The sequence below is a fragment of the Mus musculus genome, chromosome 18 (genome assembly GCF_000001635.26).
Source record: "Mus musculus strain C57BL/6J chromosome 18, GRCm38.p6 C57BL/6J".
Lineage (NCBI taxonomy): Eukaryota > Metazoa > Chordata > Mammalia > Rodentia > Muridae > Mus > Mus musculus.
In genome coordinates, this window is record NC_000084.6 from 60372190 (window position 1) to 60396008 (window position 23819).

Here is a 23819-nt window from a genome sequence, read left to right on the forward strand (position 1 = left end):
GGGAATGCCAGGGCCAGGAAGCAGGATTGGGTGGGTTGGGGAGCAGGACAGGGGGAAGGCATAGGGGACTTTCAGATAGGAAAATAGAAAAGGTGATAGCATTTGAAATGAAAATAAAGAAAATATCTAATAAAAAAAGAAAACACTTGAGTGCCGTTCACCCCTTCAAAAAACCATCTTCATCTTCTACCGTATGCTCCTTCTTCTACCAAATTTAAATCTTCCTACTTCATCATTATCTATTAACCCTTTCTAGTGGATTCACTCTCTTCATCTCACAGGAAGCAACAACACATACTTAAGTTATAGAACTTGAAAAAATCAAGCTTACCCTGAGACAGAAGCTTCTGCCCTACTGGAAAGTTCTACCGACACTATGAAAAAGTAAAAATAGCCATCAATCATACCCACAAGGGTAACAGTAGCAAGAATGTCATCTATGTCACCAATTGCTTCCTGATTAGATTTCACAGTTTCTCCACATCTGAGGAAAAACTCAAGGCTAGAAAAGTCGTAGACTCTAGGTGTGAATTGCTATTATTATCCTGTTAAATGGATATAATATTAAGCCAGTTCCTAATGATTTATCGTTATACCCATAGATTATGGCATCTCTCAACCATTCTTATGTATGTTCATATTTGCAGTAAACGATAACCAATACCTAGACCCACAACTGGCCAAATTACAGAGAGTAGGACACTGAAGAATATCCAGCCCTAAATATAGTATATTCATATCCATATTAATGTAATATATACATATACATCACATGCATATACATATAATTCTACTTCCAAAAGTAGAAGAATGATGGTGGAAAAGTTGATTTTAAAAATGAATGCTAAAATCAGTGGATGAAACTGTGTCTTCTGGATACAGCAATGCAGCTGGACATGTGACCTTCAGTGATTATGACAGCATATGTAATCCTGTCAACCTCTGAGCCAGACAAAAATCCCTGCATTGACCAGGGAGCTGACAATGACAAGAATTAAGGAACATGAATCTCCAATATTGAGGAAATTGGTTGTGTCTTGGCTGATACTAAAATTGGCATCTGCAAGGTATGTGCTGTGTGATATTAGTTCAGGCTGCATTTGTGGAGTCAGGGATCAGGAAAGTCATCTTTCACGGATTGGGTTCCAGCCTAGTTAGTGAACTGTTTCTCTGTGTACCCCTTCAGTTTCCAACAACACCCGCCCCCAAGTGTTATGTTAGGACTGTGTAGCATTTTCTGCCAACAAATGAAGTGACAATAGAATGAAAACTTGCTGTAAGTTTCATTTTCACCTTCCTCTTGAAACTGCAGGAAATTCTGAAAGCAACTAAATCTATGCTCCTCCATTATTGGCCAACACACACTGAGAGGGGAGGGGCAGAAGCCAGAAGGGTGTATAAGTCCTGTGGAACTCACCTGAGCAACGGGGCAGGAGTGGATTTCATTGGAAGAGACTAGAGCACACACAGGAGGGTGCTTCCTGCAGTGGAACTACAGTGTGTGAATCCACTGGACGCAGGAGTTTCTGGTAAGTGGGCAGGAGCATTCAGATCTAACTTCTAACCCTCACCATCTCTTTTCTCTAAAGAACGGATAAATAACAAGACTTTTAGGAACATGCCCAGAGAGTGAGGATCCTCCACTTGCAAGATAGAGAGATTTGGTGGTAGTTGGACAGGACTGACTTATCCATGATGGTCTTTGCTCATATCATTCAAGCTGAGGTAGACCTAAGGGGATGTGTATGGTGGTTTTGGTCAAATTTATCCAATTGATTTGCTGGCCTCTTATTCCTCTTCCTAAAATGGCTGTAATGAACGTTTCATGGAGCAGAAAATCTCTGCAATGTTTATGAGTTTGTTGGATCTCAGGCTCAACTTGATTCCTAGAACAGAATCAACTATTTCATTCCTAACATTCCTGAGGACCCTGGCCTGTGGAGAAGAGTTCTCTCAGCATGGTGCATCTGCTGGAGCTGGCTGTGGAAATCTGTGCCTCTGGGAATCTGGTTCACTGGGTTTTTTTTGTTTGTTTGTTTGGTTGGTTGGGGGTTTTTTTGTTTGTTTGTTTGTTTTTGTTTGTTTGTTTGTTTGTTTGTTTGTTTTTATTGCAAAGAGTGCTAAGGAACTTCTCTGCATCTGTGAGGAACATGTGCCCTGTCAGGGGGTGATGGCAGCTAGCTAGCCTTTAGGTAGGCTTCCTTTTGTAATGGTTATTTTGGTGCCACCTTCTGGTCATGTGTTCATTTTCAGTGGGAAGAACTTGCAGACAGCTATTACATTGGAGTCTGCATCACAAAATCAGGATCTAGAACTGAATGAGAGGGAAAAAACTGAAGAGAGGAGAATAGCTGTGTGCCTTCAGAGACATTTTGTCTGTGTCCTGTAGGTGACTGTCCCTTTCAACAGTACATGTGGCTGTGGTGTTCAATTATCTAAACTGGCTGTTATTTTAATTTATTTAATCTGGTTATCTTCTCTTTTAGAACAATGTCTTTCCTCATGTCTTCCCTGCCACAGGCAGGGGAACTTACACTACAGCTTCAGCAGAGAATTTTACTCCATTCCTTGTGTCTCACTCTTCTCATCAGCTCTGAAGCTCACACATCACTGAGTCCAGCTTGCTGTGGGTGCCCATCTCATGGGTCTTCAGCAATGAGCTGCTCAGGCAGCACTCAGGGAAGATGGTCTGCTGTGTGCTTCATCTCTTCCTATGCTCTGTCATCCCGGCATCTACCAGTCCTTAGTGACTGGTAGGAAAAGAAAGTTCCCATTTAGAGGAAGTTTCTACATATGCCCCAGGATTGGCCCTCAACTTACAGCTAGACCCACAAGATGGAATCCTTCACATGTCTCTGTTTTCTTTTCCTTTCAGTAGAACAGTTGGCATAATTGTTAAAGGGTTACTCAAGCAGGTCTTACAGAGCTCTAAAAACAATTTCCTCCTTAATTGTCTCTGTGTCCTGCAGAACTGACCCCAGGACTATGCCAGCCAAGGGCATGATCAAGGGATTGTTCACTCCAAACACCAGAAATTTTTACTCTTGGAACGTCTGTCTGCTAAGACTCAGGAATGTGAGAGGGGATTATTGGGGAAGGGGAATGGAGCATTTCTGTCTTGAACATCATTGGGCGTTAAATAAAATGTGTTGTCTCTGTGTAGTAAATTAAATAAAACCTGTTGTCTTTGTGTGGTAAGCACAGTCTGCTCTGGATTTCCAGAGTTGGTGGAAATACAAGAAAATAGTGTCTTTTGAACACTGCAGGAAAGCTACATGTGTAAACTCACAGTGATTGTGACAGCATGTGTAAGACCTGTCAAGCCCTAGCCAGACCAAATCCCAACAAGACAGAGGAGTTGACAACAAGAATTAAGGAACATGAATCTACAATGGTAGGAAAATAAGGTTGTAATCAAACAGGAGGAGATGGATTGTGTCTAGAGTGAGACTAAAATTAGCATCTGCACAGACTCCCCGACAATGTGTTGTGTGATTTTAGCTTAGGCTGTGTTTGTGGAGTCAGGGATCAGAAAAACTCAAGGGTTCCATTAAGCCTACAAAGTAAACTGCTTCTTCATGCCCTATCAGTTTCCATGTCCCCCACTGTTATTTTAAGACTGCCTTTCTCTTTCTGCCAAGAAATTAAGTGTTTCTGGCATGAAAAACAGCTGTTTCTTTTGTTTCACTTTCATCTTCTTTGAAATGCAGGAGTTTCTGAAAAGTAATTAGATCTATGCTCCTCCATGATTGGCCACCACACACAAGAAGAGGGAAGGGGCATAAACCAGGAGGATGTGTACAACCTATATAACTGAGTTGAATCTGCTGCCTTCCACAGATAAAGCAGGGGTGGGTCTCATGTGAAGAGCCTGTAGCAGTGAAGGTTGCTTCCTGAAGCTGAACTACAGTAAACAAATCCAGTGGACACAGGAGTTTCTGGTAAGTGGGCAAGAACTTCTAACCCTCATTCGTTTTCTCTTAAGATTTCATAGGAATGAAGGCTTTCAGGAGTATGCCCAGACAATGGAAATCCTCAGCTTGGAAGCTAGAGGGGCTTTGGTGGGAGCTGGGCAGAACTGGCTTTGCATGGATACAGCCTATCATTCAAGTTGAGGTAGAACTAAGGGAGATGAGCTATATGTTAGGAACAAAATAAAAGGGGAAGGGGGGCCCGGGCAGGCCCTGGGGAAGAACTGAAGGAAAAATATGCCCACTTCCAGACCAAAGTTTCCCTATTCTCTGGTCAGTCAGGCTGGGAGGGCTGCTACCTACCCTATCCACTCATCCCCAGGGTAGGCATTCTACTATACCACTCTTCAGGGGGTGGAAAAGGGGCAGCCCTGCCTGGGGACACCCCCCCCCCCCCCGGAGCTACTTGGCTAAAGCCACCAGGGTTGTGGGAGAGAGGGAAGAGGGAAGAGGGAAGAAGTTTCCAACAATGTTCAGAGCACGCAGCGGAACTTGAAGGAGCAGAGCAGAGACTCTAAGGTTTAAGAGCTTTATTATAGAAATGTAGGGGAAAGAGAGAAGGTAGAAGTAAGAGAGAGAGACAGAGAGACAGAGAGAGAGACAGAGAGAGACAGAGAGAGAGAGACAGAGAGAGAGAGACAGAGAGAGAGAGAGAAGAGAGGAAAGAAGACAAAGAGAGGGAAGAGGAGAGAGAAGTGAGAGAGGTGAGAGGTGAGAGGACAAAGGAATAAGAGAGAGAGGTGCAGGCTGAGCACACCTTTTTATAGTCTTCAATGTTGCTAGGTAACTGGGGAGGAGTTTATCCTGAAGGCCAGAAGCTTGGGCCATTGCTTACATGAGTACTGACCATGCTTCTCTTGTGGAGGCTGTGGGAGGTGATATCTTAGACATAGGCCGGAGTTCCAGGAGCATGAGGGAATGCCTACTATGTCATGTAGGTGAATTATGACCATCGGGGTTCAGAACTCACCTCAACTGGAGACCAGCCTGCAATTCCCCACATATAGATATAGATAGATAGATAGATAGATAGATAGATAGATAGATAGATAGATAGATAGATATGTATATGTATAAGTATAAGATATATATATAGATATATATATATATCTCCAGTTGATTTGCTTGCCTCTTACTCCTCTTCCTAGGATGGTTGTAATGGATGGGTAAGGTAGCAGAGTATCTCTTCAATGTGTATGAGGTTTATTATGTCTCAGGTTGATCTTGCTTTCTAGTTAATTATTGCCATAGCCTTCTTGTCTGCTGTGTTCATCTTCCTTGGGAAGACCTTGCAGATGGCTATTATACTGGAGTCTGCATCACAAAACCAGGAGCTAGAAAAAAAAAGGATGAGAGGGAAAAACTGAAGAGTTGAGAACAGCTTATGTTCTTTCCTGAATCCTGCCTAACAGAAATGGAGCATACAGAAAGGTAATAAAATTAATAACCAGATAGTTACAGCTGGGGAGAGCATCAAGGAAAGGAAGCACTCACTAAGTACAAAGTCCTGAGATGAGAGGACAGCCCAAGACTTGGGGATTGAGCCTAGGGCCTTACTGATACTGAGCAAGCACTCTAACAAGGGACCTATGTATCTGCAGTGCACAGTTGGATTCTTCTCATGAAATAAACAGCTTAAAAGAAAACAGTGTATCTAAATGATGAATGAGGACACTGAAATATTATACTGATAAATGGATTTTAACATGGACTTTAAGGGAAAACAACTTTTAGATTATTGCAAATTTACAATCTTCAAGAGGAGTTCCAATCCATGAAAAGGACAGAAGGAAAGGAAATTCTAGGCAAAGTAAAAATTATTTCAACCAAATGTATTACCTGCACTTACTGACATCTTTTGAAAATGAAATAAAACAGACAAATATTTATTTGATTATTACAGATTTGGCATTGATTAAACACTGATATTGATTATTGTTCATTTTTACTTGGTTTTGAGTTTGAAAAATTAGAAGTATGTTGATTAGGTTCCCACAGTTTGAAAGGCACACACTGAAGGTAGTGTGCACAGGTGGAGACGACATTTGATTTCATAGAGAATCCTCCAGTCAGATTAGATGCAGCACGGTTGCTTTTGTTTTTATAGTTGCTGATGCTGGCTCTGGGGCACATAAAGATTTTTATATTATTTCCTGTTACTTTACTTAATTTTTAATTTTTCCATACTTAAGGGATTAGTTGAGAGGTAGTAGATACCTGATACCTGTTTTAGTTTGCTTTATATTGTTATGAAAAACACTGTGGCCAAACACATTTGAGAGAGAAAAGTGTTTTGTTGGGCTTATACATTATGATCCCAATCTATCATAGAGCAAAGTCAGGGCAGAAGCTCAAGCAGTAATAATAAGTGAATGCTGATTATTGGCTTGTTTCCTAGAGTTGGATCATTTGCTTTAATTCACAACCCAGGACCACCTGCCCAGGGATGGTAACACCCACCCCAGAGATGGCAACACCCACACTGGGCTAGGACCTCCCACATCAATCCTCAATTGAAAAAAAAAAAAACATGTCCCACTGCCTGGGGCCTCAAGTTGCATCCCTTGGGGGTTAGATGCATCTTCTCTCGCTAGTCTAGTTCTGGCAGTTCTCTGCTGTATATGTGTGGCGGTCTGCTGGGGTGGGTGTGAGGACATCCTCTTGGAGACTGGGTCTGGGGGAGGAGGTATGGGATATGGAATAGTCAGAGGGCAGACCAGGAGCATACAAAGACTAGACTATTTTTAAAAATTGATTAAAGAATGAAAAAAGAAAGAAAGAAAATGTCCCACTGGCATGCCCCCAGTCCAATCTGATAGAGGCAATTCCTCATCCCAGGTTTCCATTATCAAGAGGAATCTAGATTGTATCTTACTGACAAGGAATAACCAGCACAATATATATGGGAACTAGTCAGCATCAGAACATAACTGAGTCTGAGACACCGAGAACACAGTGAGAAGCACAAAGGCACTTTCAATCTTTTGCATCTTACTCTCTCTCTTCTTCTTTCAGTGCCTTTTTTGCTCACAATCATGGGTCAGCATCTATGGTTCCAGATTTCTTTCCTAGGTTTTCTATCTCCAGCTTTGCCTCACTTTGGGTTTTTGTTATTGTGTCTACACAACACCATTCTCAATAGTCACAAATGATATAAAATACCTTGGCATGACTCTAAGTTTATAACTTAATTATAAATTCCTGGATATAGGAGTGACTCAGCTGTTATTCTAAGTATTTACTCTAGTTCCTTCTTAGACCACAACCCACCTTCAGCCTAGGCCATTGTAAACTCCTGCATATGGGAGTGACTTACTTGTTATTATAAGTATCTGTAAGGAACTTCCATTTGTCAGAGGAGCCCACCAACTTTATTCTAATATGTAATGAAGTCTGCCATACATGACTGTAATGAGAATTCCAAGTTTACTTTGTAAACTTGCCCTGAGATTTCTACTCTAATCCAGTAAACTGCAATGCCTGATTTTTTTCACTATCTCTCTTTCAACACTGGAGCCATTTCATCTGAATAAGCAACATTATTCTGAAATTCAAAGCCCAAGTTCAGCTCAACATTGCTTAGGATATTGGAACAAGCATAGAGGCCAAGAAGCAATGTTCAATCTAACATAGCTATTTGTCAAATCATTCCTAGGAGGCACTTATAATAAAACAATACTGAAACTAAGCACACAAACCCTTCACCAGACTTTCATAAGGACATATCCGGTCCACATCCTGTTATGGGACACCAAAGATTCCAGGAAATCAGTTTCCATGAAACATTTTCCCTCAGGACTTCGGCCAAGCTTTTGGACTTGTCAAGCAAACACCACTGGAGTACCTGTGGCACTTGGCCAGTTTCATTGCTGCTGTATACACAATAGCTAGAAAACAGAAACAGCATAAATATCTTTCAACCAGTTAATGGATGATAAAAGTGTAGTGTGTATACACTGTGGAATACTAGTGATTTGTTCAAAAAAAAAAAAAAAGGAAATCGTCAACACTGCAAGAAAATGGATAGAACAAGAAAAGTTCATATTGAATACTGTAATACAGACCCAGAAAGAAAAATGCTACGTGTTCTCTCTCTCTCTCATTTGGTGACCATTACCAATTTAGTTTTCTGAATGAAAATAGCCCCCAAAGACTCAGGTAGTGTCATTATTGAAGGTGTGGCCTTGTTGGGAAAAATGGGTCACTGCATGTTACTGTTTCCCCACCATGTGTCCCACCATGACAGTGATAAACTAAATCCCTGAATTGTAGGCCAGCACCAATTAAATGTTTTCTTATAGAGTTCCCATGGGCATGGCATCTATTCACAGCAATAGAAACCCTAACTAAGGCAATTCCTTATATTGGCTATGGGGCCATTGAGAGGTGACTGAAGGTTTGGAGGTGTGACTGAGCAGTAGGATATTTTTACCAGCAGGGGCCATGTCCTTCATTTTATTCCTGGGCACCAGCAGATGAAGAGGAAAGAGGAAGAGGAGGAGGGAAAGAAAAGAGACTGTTGAGATTCTCATACTAACAGAATAGTCCTCACCAGCACATCCTGAGTTAAAAGAACCATTACAAACACTGATCTTCAGTGCCCCTCAAATAAAAATGTAATATGTCTGTGTTATAGAGAGAGATTTATTTGTTAGTGTGTGTGTGTGTGTGTGTGTGTGTGTGTGTGTGTGTGTGTGTGTGTGTATGCACATGCACCATTGTGAGTCTATTAACACCATGTGGGCACAGGGGACAGTAGAGGTCATAGAGAATCAGATTCTATGGAATTGAAGTTACACATGCTTCTGAGTCACCTGACAGTGGTGCTGGAAAACACAGCCAAGGGTCCTCTGCAAGAACAGTAAATGCTCTTAATGAAGGAGCCATCTCTCCAGTGCCCATAACATGTATTTTTTTTAGTGTTAGGCTCATAACCTGACCTTACTTGCTATCTATCCAGGAGATCTTTCTTGAGGAGCACATTAGACAACAGACTGGATTATGATTAATCACAGTCTTTGTCCCTCACTTGATTCAGGGCTAGGAAAACAAGTTTGGGTAAAAGCTTAGCTTCCCTCTGGATCTCCATCCCCAAAGGTTGGTCTTATCATATAAAACACTTCAATTAATCAGTGCCTGAATGACAGCAATTTTTAAATGATGGAAAATACTTCCTCTGTGCTGGCTAGTTTTTTGTCAACTTGACATAAGCTATAGTTATCTGAGAGGAGGAACCTCAGTTGAGGAAGTGTCTCCAGAAGATCTAGCTATAAGCAGACAAGCCTGTGGGGGCATTTTCTTAATTAGTGATTGATGGGGGAGGGCCCAGCCCATTGTGGGTGGGAATTCTCCTAATCCTGCCTTTAGTGATGAACAGTGATGTGAAAGTGTAATCCTGTTACCTCTTTCCTCCTCTGGACTCCTTGCTCATAGTGTTTCATCACATCAGTGATAAGCCTAAGACACCATCCTATGTGATTTGGAGCAAATAACTTAATTGTTAGAGTCCTAGTTACTTTTGTTGCAATGTTAATAAACACCACCCACTCCTGACTTTGTGGAGAGTTGTATGGAAGGAATGGGAGTGTAGATCTCCATGTATGAAGTCCTGATGAGTTGTGTACCTTCAGCCACACTGACTTTCCAACTGTGACTGTCTTCTCATTCCCAATGGTCCAGTTCTCCCTCCAGACCGCTACAGTAGTGTGAATGACTAAAGAATATGATGCCATAATGGTTATAGGGCCAAACAGAATTGTAGTCAGAGGGCAAAAATGGAGGAAGTTGTGAAACTAAAATTGGCAGTGGCACAGGACCCAGGAATTGTGCTAAGTTACTTAAACTCAGAATGTGTTTGTGGAATCAGGAGTGAATTGTGATGTCTGTGTGATGAACCACCAAAAACACATTGGGGAGGATAGGAGTTTATTTGGATTTATACTTCTATATCACTGTTAATCATTCAAAGAAGATAGGACAAAAACCTGGAGAAGGAGCTAAAGTAGAGGTCATGAGGCTCTGCTGCTTACTGGTTGGCTCAGCCTGCTATATTATGGACTCCAGGAGCACTAGCTCAAGGATGACACCACCCACAATGATCTGCACCCTCTCTCCTCAATCACTAATTAAGAAAATGTCCCACAGGCTTGCCTGCAGCCTAGTCTTAGAAAAACATTTTAGCTGAGTTTCCCTCCTCAAATGACTTTAGATTATGTCAAGTTGACATAAAACAATCTAGCACGGGAGTAAGAAGAAAATGAGTTCTAAGGGGCCATGGAGGATCTTCTGACCTAGGCAGTTAAGTTGTTTGTGGAGCTACTGTCACTCACTAAAGTGGTGTTAATACAGCTTTGTTTTTAACACAATTTCTACTTCTTAGAAACAATCCCTTTAGAGGAATGAAAGCTAGTTTAGTTTCACTTTCCTGTTCTTGGATATCCTGGCACTCTAGATGCACACTTGCCTGTGATTGGATAGCACACTCAGAAGGGGAGATAAAAATCAGCAGAGTACAAAAATCCTGCCCAATTTTCTTGCTTCTGCTGAGAAACAGAAGTAGACTCAAGCCAAGAGCACACCGAGGGCTATTCCTCTCAGGAGCAGTGAGTGCATCCACTGGACACAGGATTTTCTGGTAACTCAGCATTCAGATCTGATTACTATCATCTTCTCTTTCCTAAGGAGCCTGTGGATAACAAGACATTTAGAGACATGGCCTCAGAGCTGGGATCCCTAGTTGGGAATCTGCGGTGCTTTGTTTGGAGGTAGTGAGGACTTGTTTATAGATGTTCTTTAGACAGACCTAAACTGAATGACCTAAGTATTATTTAAAATTTACGCAGTTTGCAGGAGGGGTGGTTTTGCTTCTTTGTTCTCCACTCCCTGTAACAACTTTAAATAAACCTTGAAGAATATATGTTATGAAATGTCACTACAGAATATATGAAAATTGTTGTGTCTTGATGCTGCTAAGTCCTAGCACTAGTTTCTTGTTTCAATTTTCTTGCCTCTCTCCACACAGTGCAGCAGATTTACTGTAAACTCCAGTGGAAGCTAGACTGGAGGAAAACATGACCCACAGTTTAAAGTTTCTGCTATAACCTGCTGGGGAGCAATTCTAGGATTTGTATGTTTGTTTTGTTTTAAAAATATTTCTATTTACTGTATGAAGATGTCATATGTGGATATAATACTTTGATCATTTTCCCCCATCCTTAACCTCTTTTCTCACTCTTATTCTCTCTGGGACTCTCTTGTCTTTTTTTTTTTTTTTTTTTTTTTTTTTTTTTAGTACTCCACTGATTTTAGGGTTGCTTGCATGTTCTGGATGTAGAGTTTAACTGGATTATGGGCAACCTTCAAGAAGCTATATCTCTAAAAAGAAAAAAAAAATGACACTCCCTCCCCCACCAGGCATTATTCTTATATTACTCTACTATCTTCTTGGCTAAGGGTAAGGCCTCCTGTGCCCTAGTCTCATTAATGCTAAAATGTTGAAGGGCTATATCTCATTTAAGTCTTGTTCAGCAGGCATGAGTGCAAATTCCACTTTGCATTAATAAGACATTAAGTCACACCACTCCCTGTGCCTCATTCCCTGGCTTTTCCATGATGTTTCCTGAGCCTGACTAAAGAGGAGAATTGATATAGATGTACCCTCCCCCCTAGTCTATTTAGGAATGAGCAATCAACTCTCTTATTCTCAGCCCTTTGACCAGTTATAAGACGATGCTTTAAAACCCGACCCACTGCAAAACAAAGCAAATGGGGCACAAAGAACAGCAACAAAACCCTTGTCTCTGGCATAATCAGAAATATGCAGAAGGCAACTTGACAACAAGTCCATTTACCAAAACAGCAGTAGTAGATGCTGTGGACATTTTAACTGAGCAATCCTCCTTAATGTCCTGGGTTTTAGTATAGAACTGGAGTGCTATGAAGGCATTCATCCTTCTTCATGGATTGGTATTTCCCATCTCTCTCCATTGCTGTATTCATACACAGCACAAAGGCATTGAAGACCATTTTCTGCAGTTATTTTCCTCTTTATCATGTTAGTAATTCTTTATCAATTGTATACAATGCATTTTAATATTTTTATTACATTTATTTATTCATTTTATGTATATTCACATAGTGGGGCTGGACGCTCACATGCCATAGCATGCATATGAAGGTCAGAAGACAAGTTATGGAAGTCACTTCTCTCTCACGACTATGTGAATTCTTGGGACTAGAACTCGGATCACTTAGCTTAGTGACGAGTACTCTCACCTGCTGAGCCATCTTGCTGTTCCAAGACAAACTTCAGTGTGTAATTAGAACAGGGGACGAAGACTAAAAGAATGGGAAGCATTTGTGAAAAGATCTCCAGCATCTTTTGCCTTCATGACTTCCTCACTCTCCTCAGGCTAAATACAGTGTGTTCAGGCTCTTGGTTGCCCTGATCTATATCACTGTTTTCATTTACATCAGAGTCTAGTCAGCTTTTGTGACGGGCCATATATATTACCTAATATTTAATTTCAGTAACTATTACAAAAGCTTAAATCTGCCTCTCCCCATGCCCTCCATTAGTTTTATCTAAAGTAGATTGAGTATAACCTGGATATTTGTCCAGCTTCGGGTACGAAAGTCAGAGGGGACTAGATCATGGAGTCTCATGGAGTCATCTTTATAGTTTAGTAGGAATTACCTAGCCAGGCGGCCAGGCACTGAGCAGTGCCCCCACTCGTGCATGATGTGTTATGTATCTGTGAGGCCACCATTTTTCTGAGTATGGGGAGAGAGCTTGGACTTTGTCACCACTGTTACTTGGCACTTTGTTGTGTTGTTAACAACAGTGCTAAGGCAGAGGGCCTCTCTTTGTCAGAAGTCACATGTCGGGAGAAAATGAAAATAGTTATCTTAAGGAAACATAAAATTCAGATCATTTTACAAGAAATTATATATGAATTTAGGTATTCAGATATTGAATCCCATAACATTAAATAAAAATGTATTCTGTACTAGCCCCAGGAAGTACTGTTGAAAGCAATGATTTTGTAACTCATCACAGCCTTTACATTATGGCTTTGATGAATGCTATCTTAATTAAGTTCTACTTTTGTAAGTGAAACCAAAGCATATCAAGATCTTAAGGGAACCTCATTGATATAAACAAGACTCAATTTTTAGATTTGTTTCGGTGTAGTGAACTGTGACCTCGGGAATTTTTAAAACCCTTTTATGACCCATGGGCTTTTTTAGCTTTTACAAAATATTTATGGAAGATTATACTTTGGGATTTTGGTTTGTTTCACCCCTCACCCTGGAGCCATCCTCCCAGAACAGAACCAATTTACAAGCTAAAATTCCTTTTCTTCAACATTTTCTTTAAAAATGCATCCACCTTCTTATGACCTTTTAAGCACTCATTCTCTTACTTATTGAATCCTGTTTTTATTTTTTAATATTGTAAAACTTAATGATATAAATAAACAACTAAGTTATTTTTTGCCTCAAAGACCTGGCAAGGTTGAAATGATTACTTTATCATAGGGTCATAAGTATATTTAGACCAATTTCTCAGAACAGGCCCCATGGAGCTGTTATCAAAAATGAAGTAATGTCCCCTATTGCAACAGTCAGGGATCTGGAAAGAAGCAGAAAACAGAACACACAGATACCTTAAATCAGAAGCCATGCCACTCATATACTCAGAGGACAAAAGAGAATAGATGTGTGTAGTTAAATTAGAGGTCAGATAAGTTTTTATCAAAACCTTTATAAATCTTAAGAAAGAAAAAATCTGTGGATGCTGTTCTGGGCAGTGTCTGTGCCCAGTTTTATTGGTTATGTTATTGTCCTGTGGCAGGGCAGGCTCAGAGATGAGCCTCCATTGAATGTGGGTAGGAATATCCTATAGGGAATTAATCTTAATAGTTCTTGCTTCAATCTCTCTCAGGGAAACAAAGAGCATTACAACATGAGACAATTATTAACCCAATTGTCTAGCAACACAGAAAGAATACACATTAGCAATTCTGAAGGCAGCCTCACCTTTAACCCACAAATCTAATTTATTTCTCAAAGATTTATTTGTTATGTGAACTAAAAGGCATTTTGGGATACTCTACCAGTTATAATTTAGCTTAATGCCCACTACAAGACAATTTGGGGCCCATAAGAAGTATATGAGTATAAGCATACATGCAGACATGACACAACATACACATGCATGAAAATATATATCAAACACATTTTAAGAAAACCACAAGAATAATTTGGTTAAATTTATCATGTCAGGATTTTTTAAATCTTATACTCCAATGATTTTTTCTGTATTTCTAAGTAAGTTTCCATCTTAAATCTGATCTTTAAAAGTGTTACCTTTAATTTGAAATACTTTTGAAAACTTATATGCTGGTATATAGCCCTTACATTAAATTAGATAAATAAACAGGAAATGGTATGACACTGGGGTATTGGGCTGGGGGGAGGGCAAGACTAGTCAACATGCACACTCTTTAGTTGAAATTTGACTTTAGTGTTTACAGGACTGGATTGCAAAATCACATTTCTGGATGATCTGGAACATGAAAATGAAACCATCCAATCAATAAAACAAAACAAAGTACACACACACACACACACTCACACACATACACACACACATACACATACACACAAACTGAATACGTTATCCTTTATGAAAATCTATAGGATTAGAAATTGCAACTCCTTATCATCAGGAAAGATGCCAGGTCTGGGTTCAAGCAGCATACTGGGGTAGATAAGGAGGTGTGAGTGCTGTACATAGAAAAGGAAGACAATGGCACAGGAAAGGCTCTGATATCAAGGCCAAGGGGCAGAGTCGGAAATCCCTTCTTAGGGACCCAGAGAAAGAGGGGATGTTCTCAGTCATGTGACTGATGGGGAGCCTGTAGTGTGTGCTCCCACTAGAGCAGTCTATGAGAGTGTAGAGAGCAAGGATCTAGAGGTAAAGTCATGATTTTAGTCATGGAGACCTATCATTCCTGAAATTATCTAAATGTGATTGTTTTACAAAATGATGTGGCCCTGGCTAACACTTTAGATTGCTAGAAGTTAGACCCAGAATTGCTTCCAATCTCCTCAGACCTCCTTTGAGACATTCATAGTCAAGTTTCCCTGACTAGCCTCCCATTCCAGATGAAGGAGACTCCTGTTAGTCTCCATGGAGACTTATGGACAAAAATGTCAGTTCTCCAGACACCAGGCTCAAGATGCAATCTCAAACCTATGTGTGACACTCTGCATGCTTCCCTGATCCATCTGGTCTTTCTCCCTCTATCACAGAACTGTTAGCAGCGTCAAGCCCTGGCAACATTGATAAGATTGGAACAACGTCTGAAGATTCAGAGAGGCAGGAAAGGGTTCTCAGGACAACCTGGCTGTGGGCGAGCTGAAATCCAGGTCCCTGAGATGCTTCCCTTCCCTGTTTTATTCCTGACAGTGGAGACGGCTCCCTCCTGAAATAGGCATTTAAAAGCTATCATCTGGGTACTACCGATGTGTGGCCTGATCCACTGAGTGTGCCTCTTAGTGCAAAGCTGAAATAAACAAGCCAAATGGGACACGGTGGACAAATACTTAGTACCTGAATCAGGCAAAGCTGATACAGGAGTCATTTCCCAAGTAAAGCTATAACTCACTCCCCAACATAGGAAGCATGGGAATTTTATTTAGGGGGTCCATACATCTTCATATGGAGGTGTGTGAACTTTCAGGCATAAGCATTTTAGGATTACATTCCCTGAGCATGCTCACTTGAAAGTGATGGACAGAACTGCCTCTCAGAATCCTCAGCTGTCACAATAACATTTTAGCTGACAATAAAGGAAAGGATGGCTTGAGGGAGCTGAGTGAAGGCATCTGCCCTGTTTAGTCAGGAACAGATTGACACTTGCTCTTGCCCTTTCTGAACATCCATACATGGAGGCTGACATCACAACTCTGCACAGTATTTAGGAGGCACAAGCATTTTACAGGAATGCCAAGTGCTTTACTGACTTTCCATCTCATGTTAGCTTCCTGTGTCCAATTTTTTGGGGTGTCGTTTTTGTTTCTCAAAACAGGATTTCTCTGCTTCTGCTGCTCTGGCTGTCCTGGAACTCATCCTGTAGACCAGGCTGGCCTCAAACTCACAGAGATCTGCCTACTTCTGCCTGTGAAAGGTAGGGATTAAAGGTAGGCTATCACTGCCAGCTTCTGTTCAGATTTTGTGTGAACGCAATAACAGTGCCTAGTGGCTTCTGAGAGTAAAGAATTTAAACTTTGCTCATAGCATCTACCTCCTGGTTTCCATGACTCCGTGGGCTATAGAATGCTACCTAAATAAGTACCTGGGGTTCTGACTGCTGTAGAACTCAGTTCTGCATGTCCTTCTAGATATGTTGTCCCCACAGTAGCTGAACCAATAACAACCAGTCCTCCTTTCCCCACTGGAATATTCATAAAGTCAAACCTCTGGATATAGAATAAGTGTCAATACAATTGTCTCATCCAAGTTCCAGGAGTTAGTATTATCTGAATCCATTCAGCCTTGACTACTCTTTCTCCCGACTCCTGCATATGTTGCCTGTGTTCATTTGTAACTCTGCAGGTACACTGCTTGTGCCGTCTCTGAACAAAGAATCTGTCAGCATGGGTGATGTCCTTTACAGTACTTTACCTGTATTGGCTGTTGTTATTCAGGGAAGCTAAGTATCTTTAAAGGAAACCAAACAGATCTTTGTGACTTTGGTGACTGGACAGGCAGACACTAAACCCCATATAAATATACATTACATTTTCCAAAGTCTAGTTCCATTCCTCCTTAGAAAGAGGCTTGGCCATTGGCCTTCAACCCAACTCTACTGGGAAAGTTTTGTATATTACAAATCAGGCTGGATCCATTAATAAATGTTCAAATGAAGAGACTTCAGTAAAACAGCAAATTCAGAATGTTAGATAACCTGAGCAGATAAATAAGGAACTGTGTGTGACAACCAGAAGCCAGAAATTATAAGAGGCTGTTACCAAGTCTAAGCAGAAGGAATAAGAAGGGTAACGAAGTATCTTCCTTTAAAATACCATAAGAGCTGAACAGTTACAAAGGCCAAATAGCCTTTAGATTATAAAGAATTATGGAATCAGACAGGTAGCCAAGAAGGGCAATGGGGAGCCCAGGACCAGATACAGATGAATTACACTGGAAGCTGGAAGGGGTGGGACCTCTGCTGATATGGTCTACATTTAACAGAGGCACGGAGGAGCCTGAAAGGTAAAATAAACTTGTGAAGAGACAGTGGAGAATAAACTATTAAAATCTCATGTGATGGTCTCAGTTACCCGCAGAAAGAATGACCCTACTCTGTCACTCATAGGTGAAACCTAGAGTAGCCAACCTCATAGAAGTGAAAAGAAGGGTGGTAGTCTACCAGGCTGTGGGAAGAGTGAAATTGGATAATGTTAGTCAAAGTCTCAATTGTGTAAAATGAACACAGGGGAGTTTGAATGCATGATTACAACTACTATGAATGGTATATGTAGCATTGTGCTTGAAATTTGCTACAATGAAAATCTGAAATTCCATGCACACCCTCTTTGTTCTCCCTTCTTTCTTCCAGTGCCTTTATTGCTTGAAGTCATGGGTCAGCTGTTCTCTTCACCTAAGAGTGATGAGAATAATGATTTGCCCTCCAGCTTTACTGGTTATTTTAAGAAATTTAATACGGGAAGAAAAATCATTTCTCAAGAGATCCTCAATTTGATTGAATTAAGGATGAGAAAAGGGAATATTCAGTTGACAAACTCTGCAATCAGTGATGCATTAAAAGAAATCGATAGTAGTGTGCTCAATGTTGCTGTCACCGGGGAGACGGGATCAGGGAAGTCCAGCTTCATCAATACCCTGAGAGGCATTGGGAATGAAGAAGAAGGTGCAGCTAAAACTGGGGTGGTGGAGGTAACCATGGAAAGACATCCATACAAACACCCCAATATACCCAATGTGGTTTTTTGGGACCTGCCTGGGATTGGAAGCACAAATTTCCCACCAAACACTTACCTGGAGAAAATGAAGTTCTATGAGTACGATTTCTTCATTATTATTTCGGCCACACGCTTCAAGAAAAATGATATAGACATTGCCAAAGCAATCAGCATGATGAAGAAGGAATTCTACTTCGTGAGAACCAAGGTGGACTCTGACATAACAAATGAAGCAGATGGCAAACCTCAAACCTTTGACAAAGAAAAGGTCCTGCAGGACATCCGCCTTAACTGTGTGAACACCTTTAGGGAGAATGGCATTGCTGAGCCACCAATCTTCCTGCTCTCTAACAAAAATGTTTGTCACTATGACTTCCCCGTCCTGATGGACAAGCTGATAAGTGACCTCCCTATCTACAAGAGACACAATTTTATGGTCTCCTTACCCAATATCACAGATTCAGTCATTGAAAAGAAGCGGCAATTTCTGAAGCAGAGGATTTGGCTGGAAGGATTTGCTGCTGACCTAGTGAATATCATCCCTTCTCTGACCTTTCTCTTGGACAGTGATTTGGAGACTCTGAAGAAAAGCATGAAATTCTACCGCACTGTGTTTGGAGTGGATGAAACATCTTTGCAGAGATTAGCTAGGGACTGGGAAATAGAGGTGGATCAGGTGGAGGCCATGATAAAATCTCCTGCTGTGTTCAAACCTACAGATGAAGAAACAATACAAGAAAGGCTTTCAAGATATATTCAGGAGTTCTGTTTGGCTAATGGGTACTTACTTCCTAAAAATAGTTTTCTTAAAGAAATATTTTACCTGAAATATTATTTCCTTGACATGGTGACTGAGGATGCTAAAACTCTTCTTAAAGAGATATGTTTAAGAAACTAGTTGCCTTCTAATTAAGCTGAAGTCCTGTGACTGTCAAGAAAATAGAATCAATTAAAGAAAAACAGGACACTGATACTGTAAAACAATATACTGGGTTTATCCAGGTTATTCGGGCTTTATCCACCTTTACTGATTATGTATCCACATTAGGTAGAGCAAGGGGATCAGATATGTATAAATAAACTGATAGCTAAAAACTATCCCCTCACTTTGAGTAAACTCTTAGATCAAGTAATTTTACTTATATTTACATTTGTTCAATATAAATCAACATCCGTGTTCAGGGTTAGCATTGAGGTGTTTAGTTTTGTCAACCCAACAGACTCTAGAGACTCATGAAAGATGAGTCTGGGGGATTGCATTTGGGAAATTATTTTGCTTATGTTAATTGAGGTAGGAAACCCTTTCCTCTGTGGGTGGCACCATTCCCTAGCTGGCAATCGTCAACTGTGTATTTGGAGAGAGGTGCTAAGTAGCAGCATATTTACATTATTTCATAACTCTCCACTGGTTTTTATTGTAGTTGTTTTTAAACTGTAGATGGAATGAAACTAGCTGCCTCAAGATTCTTGATAATGACCTATATAACCTTAAACTTGATACTGTAGTCTTTCTTGAAAGAGATATTAAAGAGAAACCATAACTGGGCTAGAGAGATGGCTCAGTAGATAAAGTAGAACTTGTAAGTTTGAAGACTTAAGTTCAGATACCCAGAACCCACATAAAGCCAGCTAATCATCTGTAATCCATGCACTTCTATGGTGAGATGGGAGGTAGAATGAGAAAAATTTTGGAAGATTGTGGGGCCAGCTATCCTGCCACATGCAGTAGTAAATAAGAGGCCCTGACTCAAGCAAGTGGAAGGTAAAAGATAACAAGCAAGCTCATCCTTTGATCTCTGCATACATGCATCGTCATGTTCATGCCTGATATCACATATGGAAATATACACACAAAAAAGTTTTTTCATTAAAAAAAAAAAAGAAGAAGGGAGGTTTGGGGCAATAGCTCATTGGTATAATACCTGCCTCACGCTCATGAGGCCTCAAGTTCATCCCCTAGAACTCCAGAAAAAGGCAAAAAGGGGATGTCTTCGAGGTTAAAAGAGTTGGCCCAGTGGTTAAGAATACTGGCTACTCTTGCAAAGGACCAGGATTTAACTGCCAGAACCCACAGAGTAGCTCACAGTTACCTGCAAATTCTGTCTCAGGGGATCTGATCTCATCCTCTCACCTCCACAGGGACCAGGAACATGTTTATATGGTACATGGACATACATGTAAGGCAAACATTCATACAATAAAAATAAATTAAGAAACATTTTAAATATGTAATTAAATTAAAAAGGGAAAGATAAATCACAGTAGCCTCAATAAGGACTAAGAATTTTACAAAAATCCTATTTAGTCAGAATCCTTGAGAAAATACTAAAGAAGGTTTCTAATTCTATGCCAGAACTAGGGGACATGATGAAATTTCTCTGCTTTATAATGATTAGTGTTTTGAATGCTATGACAATAAAGGGCTGCTCTATTCCATATGAATAATAAAAGTCATTTAATAAATTCTTTCTGAAAAAAAGATTTGTGTTGCTCCTTGACATCCCAAGAACCCATCATAGCTTCCTCAGTATTACTGTAAGGTGCTGATTGTCTCATTGCCCATTCCCTAGTCTGTATCTTATCTTATCTTCCTTGAAATGAAGTACAAATAAACAGCACAGAAAGGGAAACACGGAAGAAAGGAAAAATATATTTCTGAAATAGTTTTGTGGTTATAAACCTAAGGAATAGGTTGAAGAATAGAATTTGTTCTCACACTTTTAATGACTAATGATCAAAATCCAGGTAACAATGTGGCTAAATCCTCAGTGAAAGCATCCTCCCTGGTGATGTCTTCACTTGGTCTTCCACAGTGTGTGTGCAGAGGATGATTTCCTGTCTCTTCTTCCTATGATCTCATCATCTGGGCTCAATATGGATGACCTAGTTCAAATAGAGATATCTCCCACGAAGATTTTCCTCCTCACAGGATCCCGCAGAAGGTTTGGGCTATTTACATAGGATTAAATATTAACATTTAAAAGGAAAAACAATTCTTAAAAGGCTATAGAAATTACGCTGGTGGTTCAGTTGCTTTCTATAGCTATTACACACACAAACACCAATTGCTCCAAACTATTTTTTTTATATCAGGAGACAGAGAGTTGCCAATAAAGATAGCTAATGAGAATCACCAGACAATCCCTGCCCCATTTAATAAATAAAACCAAGTGCCAGGCAGTGGTGGTGCATGCCTTTAATCCCAGCACTTGGGAGGCAGAGGCAGGTGGATTTCTGACTTTGAGAGCAGCCTGTTCTACAGAGTGAGTTCCAGGACAGCCATGGCTACACAGAAAAACCCTGTCTCACAGAAAAAAAGAGAAAGAAATAAAAGCAAAGAATAAGCAGATAATGATTGCTGATAATATTTAGAGAACACTAGAATGCAATCCACATGAAAAAGAATTATGGAAGAGGCAGGTGGATCTCTGAGTTCCAAGCCAGCCTGGTCTACAGAGTGAGATCCAGGACTTCCAGACCTATACAGAGAAACCCTGTCTAAGAAAAAAGAAAAAGTAAAAAGAATTATGGAAAATGGTGAGTCCCAATGATCAGGTCATGAAAATAGTAAATCACCTTGCATAGAATGCTCTTGATTCCCATCATGAACTTGTCTGAATATGGAAAGTCATCTTACAACTCAGGGATTATAAATAGTAGAACAAAAATTGTACTTATCAGCACTTTAGCGTCAAGATATTTTTTTTCTATAAGGCAATACTGCAGCCATCAATGGTTTTGAACTCCACAAGGAATTGTAATGGAATACAGACCATTACACTGGTTTACATGGGTACCTCTACTTACATAGTTCCCTCCCCTATGGAAGCTATTGCTGCATGGTACCATTGTAAGAACAAATACAGCCATACCTCACCCTGACTTCCATGTGTGGTACACCCTCCAAGGCTGCTTCAGTGACACACTCTTGGCACCACAAATTGTACTTACCTCTTTGGCTATTAGAATGTCATCACCTTGTGTAACCTACTGCAGATCAGGAACTCCAACTTTGTTACCACATTCATCAAGTCCTCAGAGTCATCAGTTATAATTTTGAGACACCAATGGTGTCCAAATGTAACCACAGCCAATGCAGCCTCTATAATAATACCCAATATCTTCAGGAAAAAACCTTTTCCTGCTTAATTCTCCAACCCAGTTAGTAAGACACAGACACACATTAGTGTAATGATATTGTGATAATGATGGTATAAATTGAACAAAGTCCTGCCTGGAAAGAGAGCCTTCCATGACATTCTATACCTTGGACTAGCACAAAGGAGGTGGAAGATACCAAGAGAAACAGCAAAATACCCTTCACTGGTGGGTTGAAAGTTCTGTGATAATGCCAATCACACCCCCACATATTAAGTGAACAAAGATCTCAAAGGTCAAGCAAACACCAGCTTGGAGTTCACCTGGTCACAAACTCACAGAAGCAAACAAACTTAGGCAAGACATAGATGGTGGAAAAAAAGCAACCCAAGCCCTTCCAAATGAGGGGATCCAGCTGCAAAAGTCGATATATCCTGAAATATATACTTACATTCAGAAATTGATGCCTGCAACCAGCAGGATGCAAAAAAAATTAAAAGCAACCCCTACCTCATAGCCTACATCACTGAACCCCCCATAGAAACTGAGGATAACCTGGCATAGCGAGCTATTCTGCTATCTGACAAAATTAACTTCCAGCCAGAATTTGTCAGATAATGAATACTACTATTCATTAATGAAGTAACAATTCATCAAAGATACATAATAGATATAAATATACATTCACCAAACTTTGGGGACTCCAATGAAGAAAATATTTGGTTTTTCAGCAGGATAAACAAAATTGACAGACCTTAGGCCAAAATAACCAAAGGAAGTAGAGAAGATACAAATTAATAAGATTAGAGATGAAAACATTATTGCTAATGAAACAGAGTTAGGTCACCAAGAAATACTTTGAAAACATCCATTCTAAAAAAACTGGAAAACTAGAAACACATGGAGACTTGGCTAAATCTATATGACTTACTAAGAGAATGTAAAACACCAAAACAGGTAATGAACAAATATATGCGGACCTGAAGTTTTGCTAGTGAATTTGTTTATTATACAAAAGGCTGTGCAGGTGGTCTATTTCCTCTGGAGCCATTTTGAAAATGGACACCATTCAAAGAATTGCTCATTTTATCAAGTTTTCCAATTTGTTGGCATGTATGAACTGGATATTTTCCTATATTATCCTATTATGATAGGGACACTAAAAGAACTATGTCTACAATTTTGATCTGTGAAACTAGTTAATATACTCAGTCAAATGAAAAAGAACTTTTAAGGTGATCATGGAATTAAATTTTTTAACCAATTGCTTTAAAAATAAGCAAATCACACTAGATTATCATACTATAAACCAAGAGGCTTTGTGTTAGTTAACTCAGTGTTTCTATAACAAATATTAGAATAATCATCATACAGAGAAAAAGTGTTTACCTTTGGCTTATAGTTTCCATGTCTCTGATCCGTGATTAGATGGCCCCATTGCTATGGACCTGCAGTAAAACCTCACAGTGGAAAACATAAAATCAGATCATGATAAGTATCAATCCCAGTGTCCCCTCAACTGTGTACCCCTAATTACCTCAAACATTCTTACTAGGCCCCATTACTTAAAGGTTCTACCAATTCCCAATAGCACCAGTCTAGTGACAAACGGACCTTGCTTTGGGAACACTTAATCTGCAACTGGATTATTCCCCTACTTTCATAACAGAAAAACAGAAGAAGGGATATGAGTGGGGGTGGAATGTTAAAGGATGGTTGGGTAGTTGCAGCACTCACAGTTTGAAGATGATGGGA

The 23819-nt window shown here is 40.1% G+C and overlaps 1 protein-coding gene across 9 annotated transcripts; it reads left to right on the plus strand.

Annotated features, from left to right (window-relative positions):
• The first annotated feature begins 1426 nt into the window (after positions 1-1426).
• On the plus strand, positions 1427-20445 carry Iigp1 (interferon inducible GTPase 1). 9 transcript variants are annotated; one of them, XM_030250558.1, is made up of 4 exons: positions 1432-1529; positions 3841-3941; positions 16070-16181; positions 17603-20445. In XM_030250558.1, exon 4 carries the CDS (start codon positions 17623-17625, stop codon positions 18862-18864), a length of 1242 nt encoding a protein of 413 aa, XP_030106418.1. In that variant the 5' UTR covers positions 1432-1529; positions 3841-3941; positions 16070-16181; positions 17603-17622; the 3' UTR covers positions 18865-20445. The 9 variants fall into 9 exon arrangements, with proteins under 9 accessions (NP_068564.4, XP_030106418.1, XP_030106420.1 ...); XM_030250560.1 differs by having other exon boundaries at positions 16070-16168; NM_021792.5 differs by lacking the exon at positions 16070-16181 and having other exon boundaries at positions 1427-1529.
• Positions 20446-23819: the final 3374 nt, after the last annotated feature.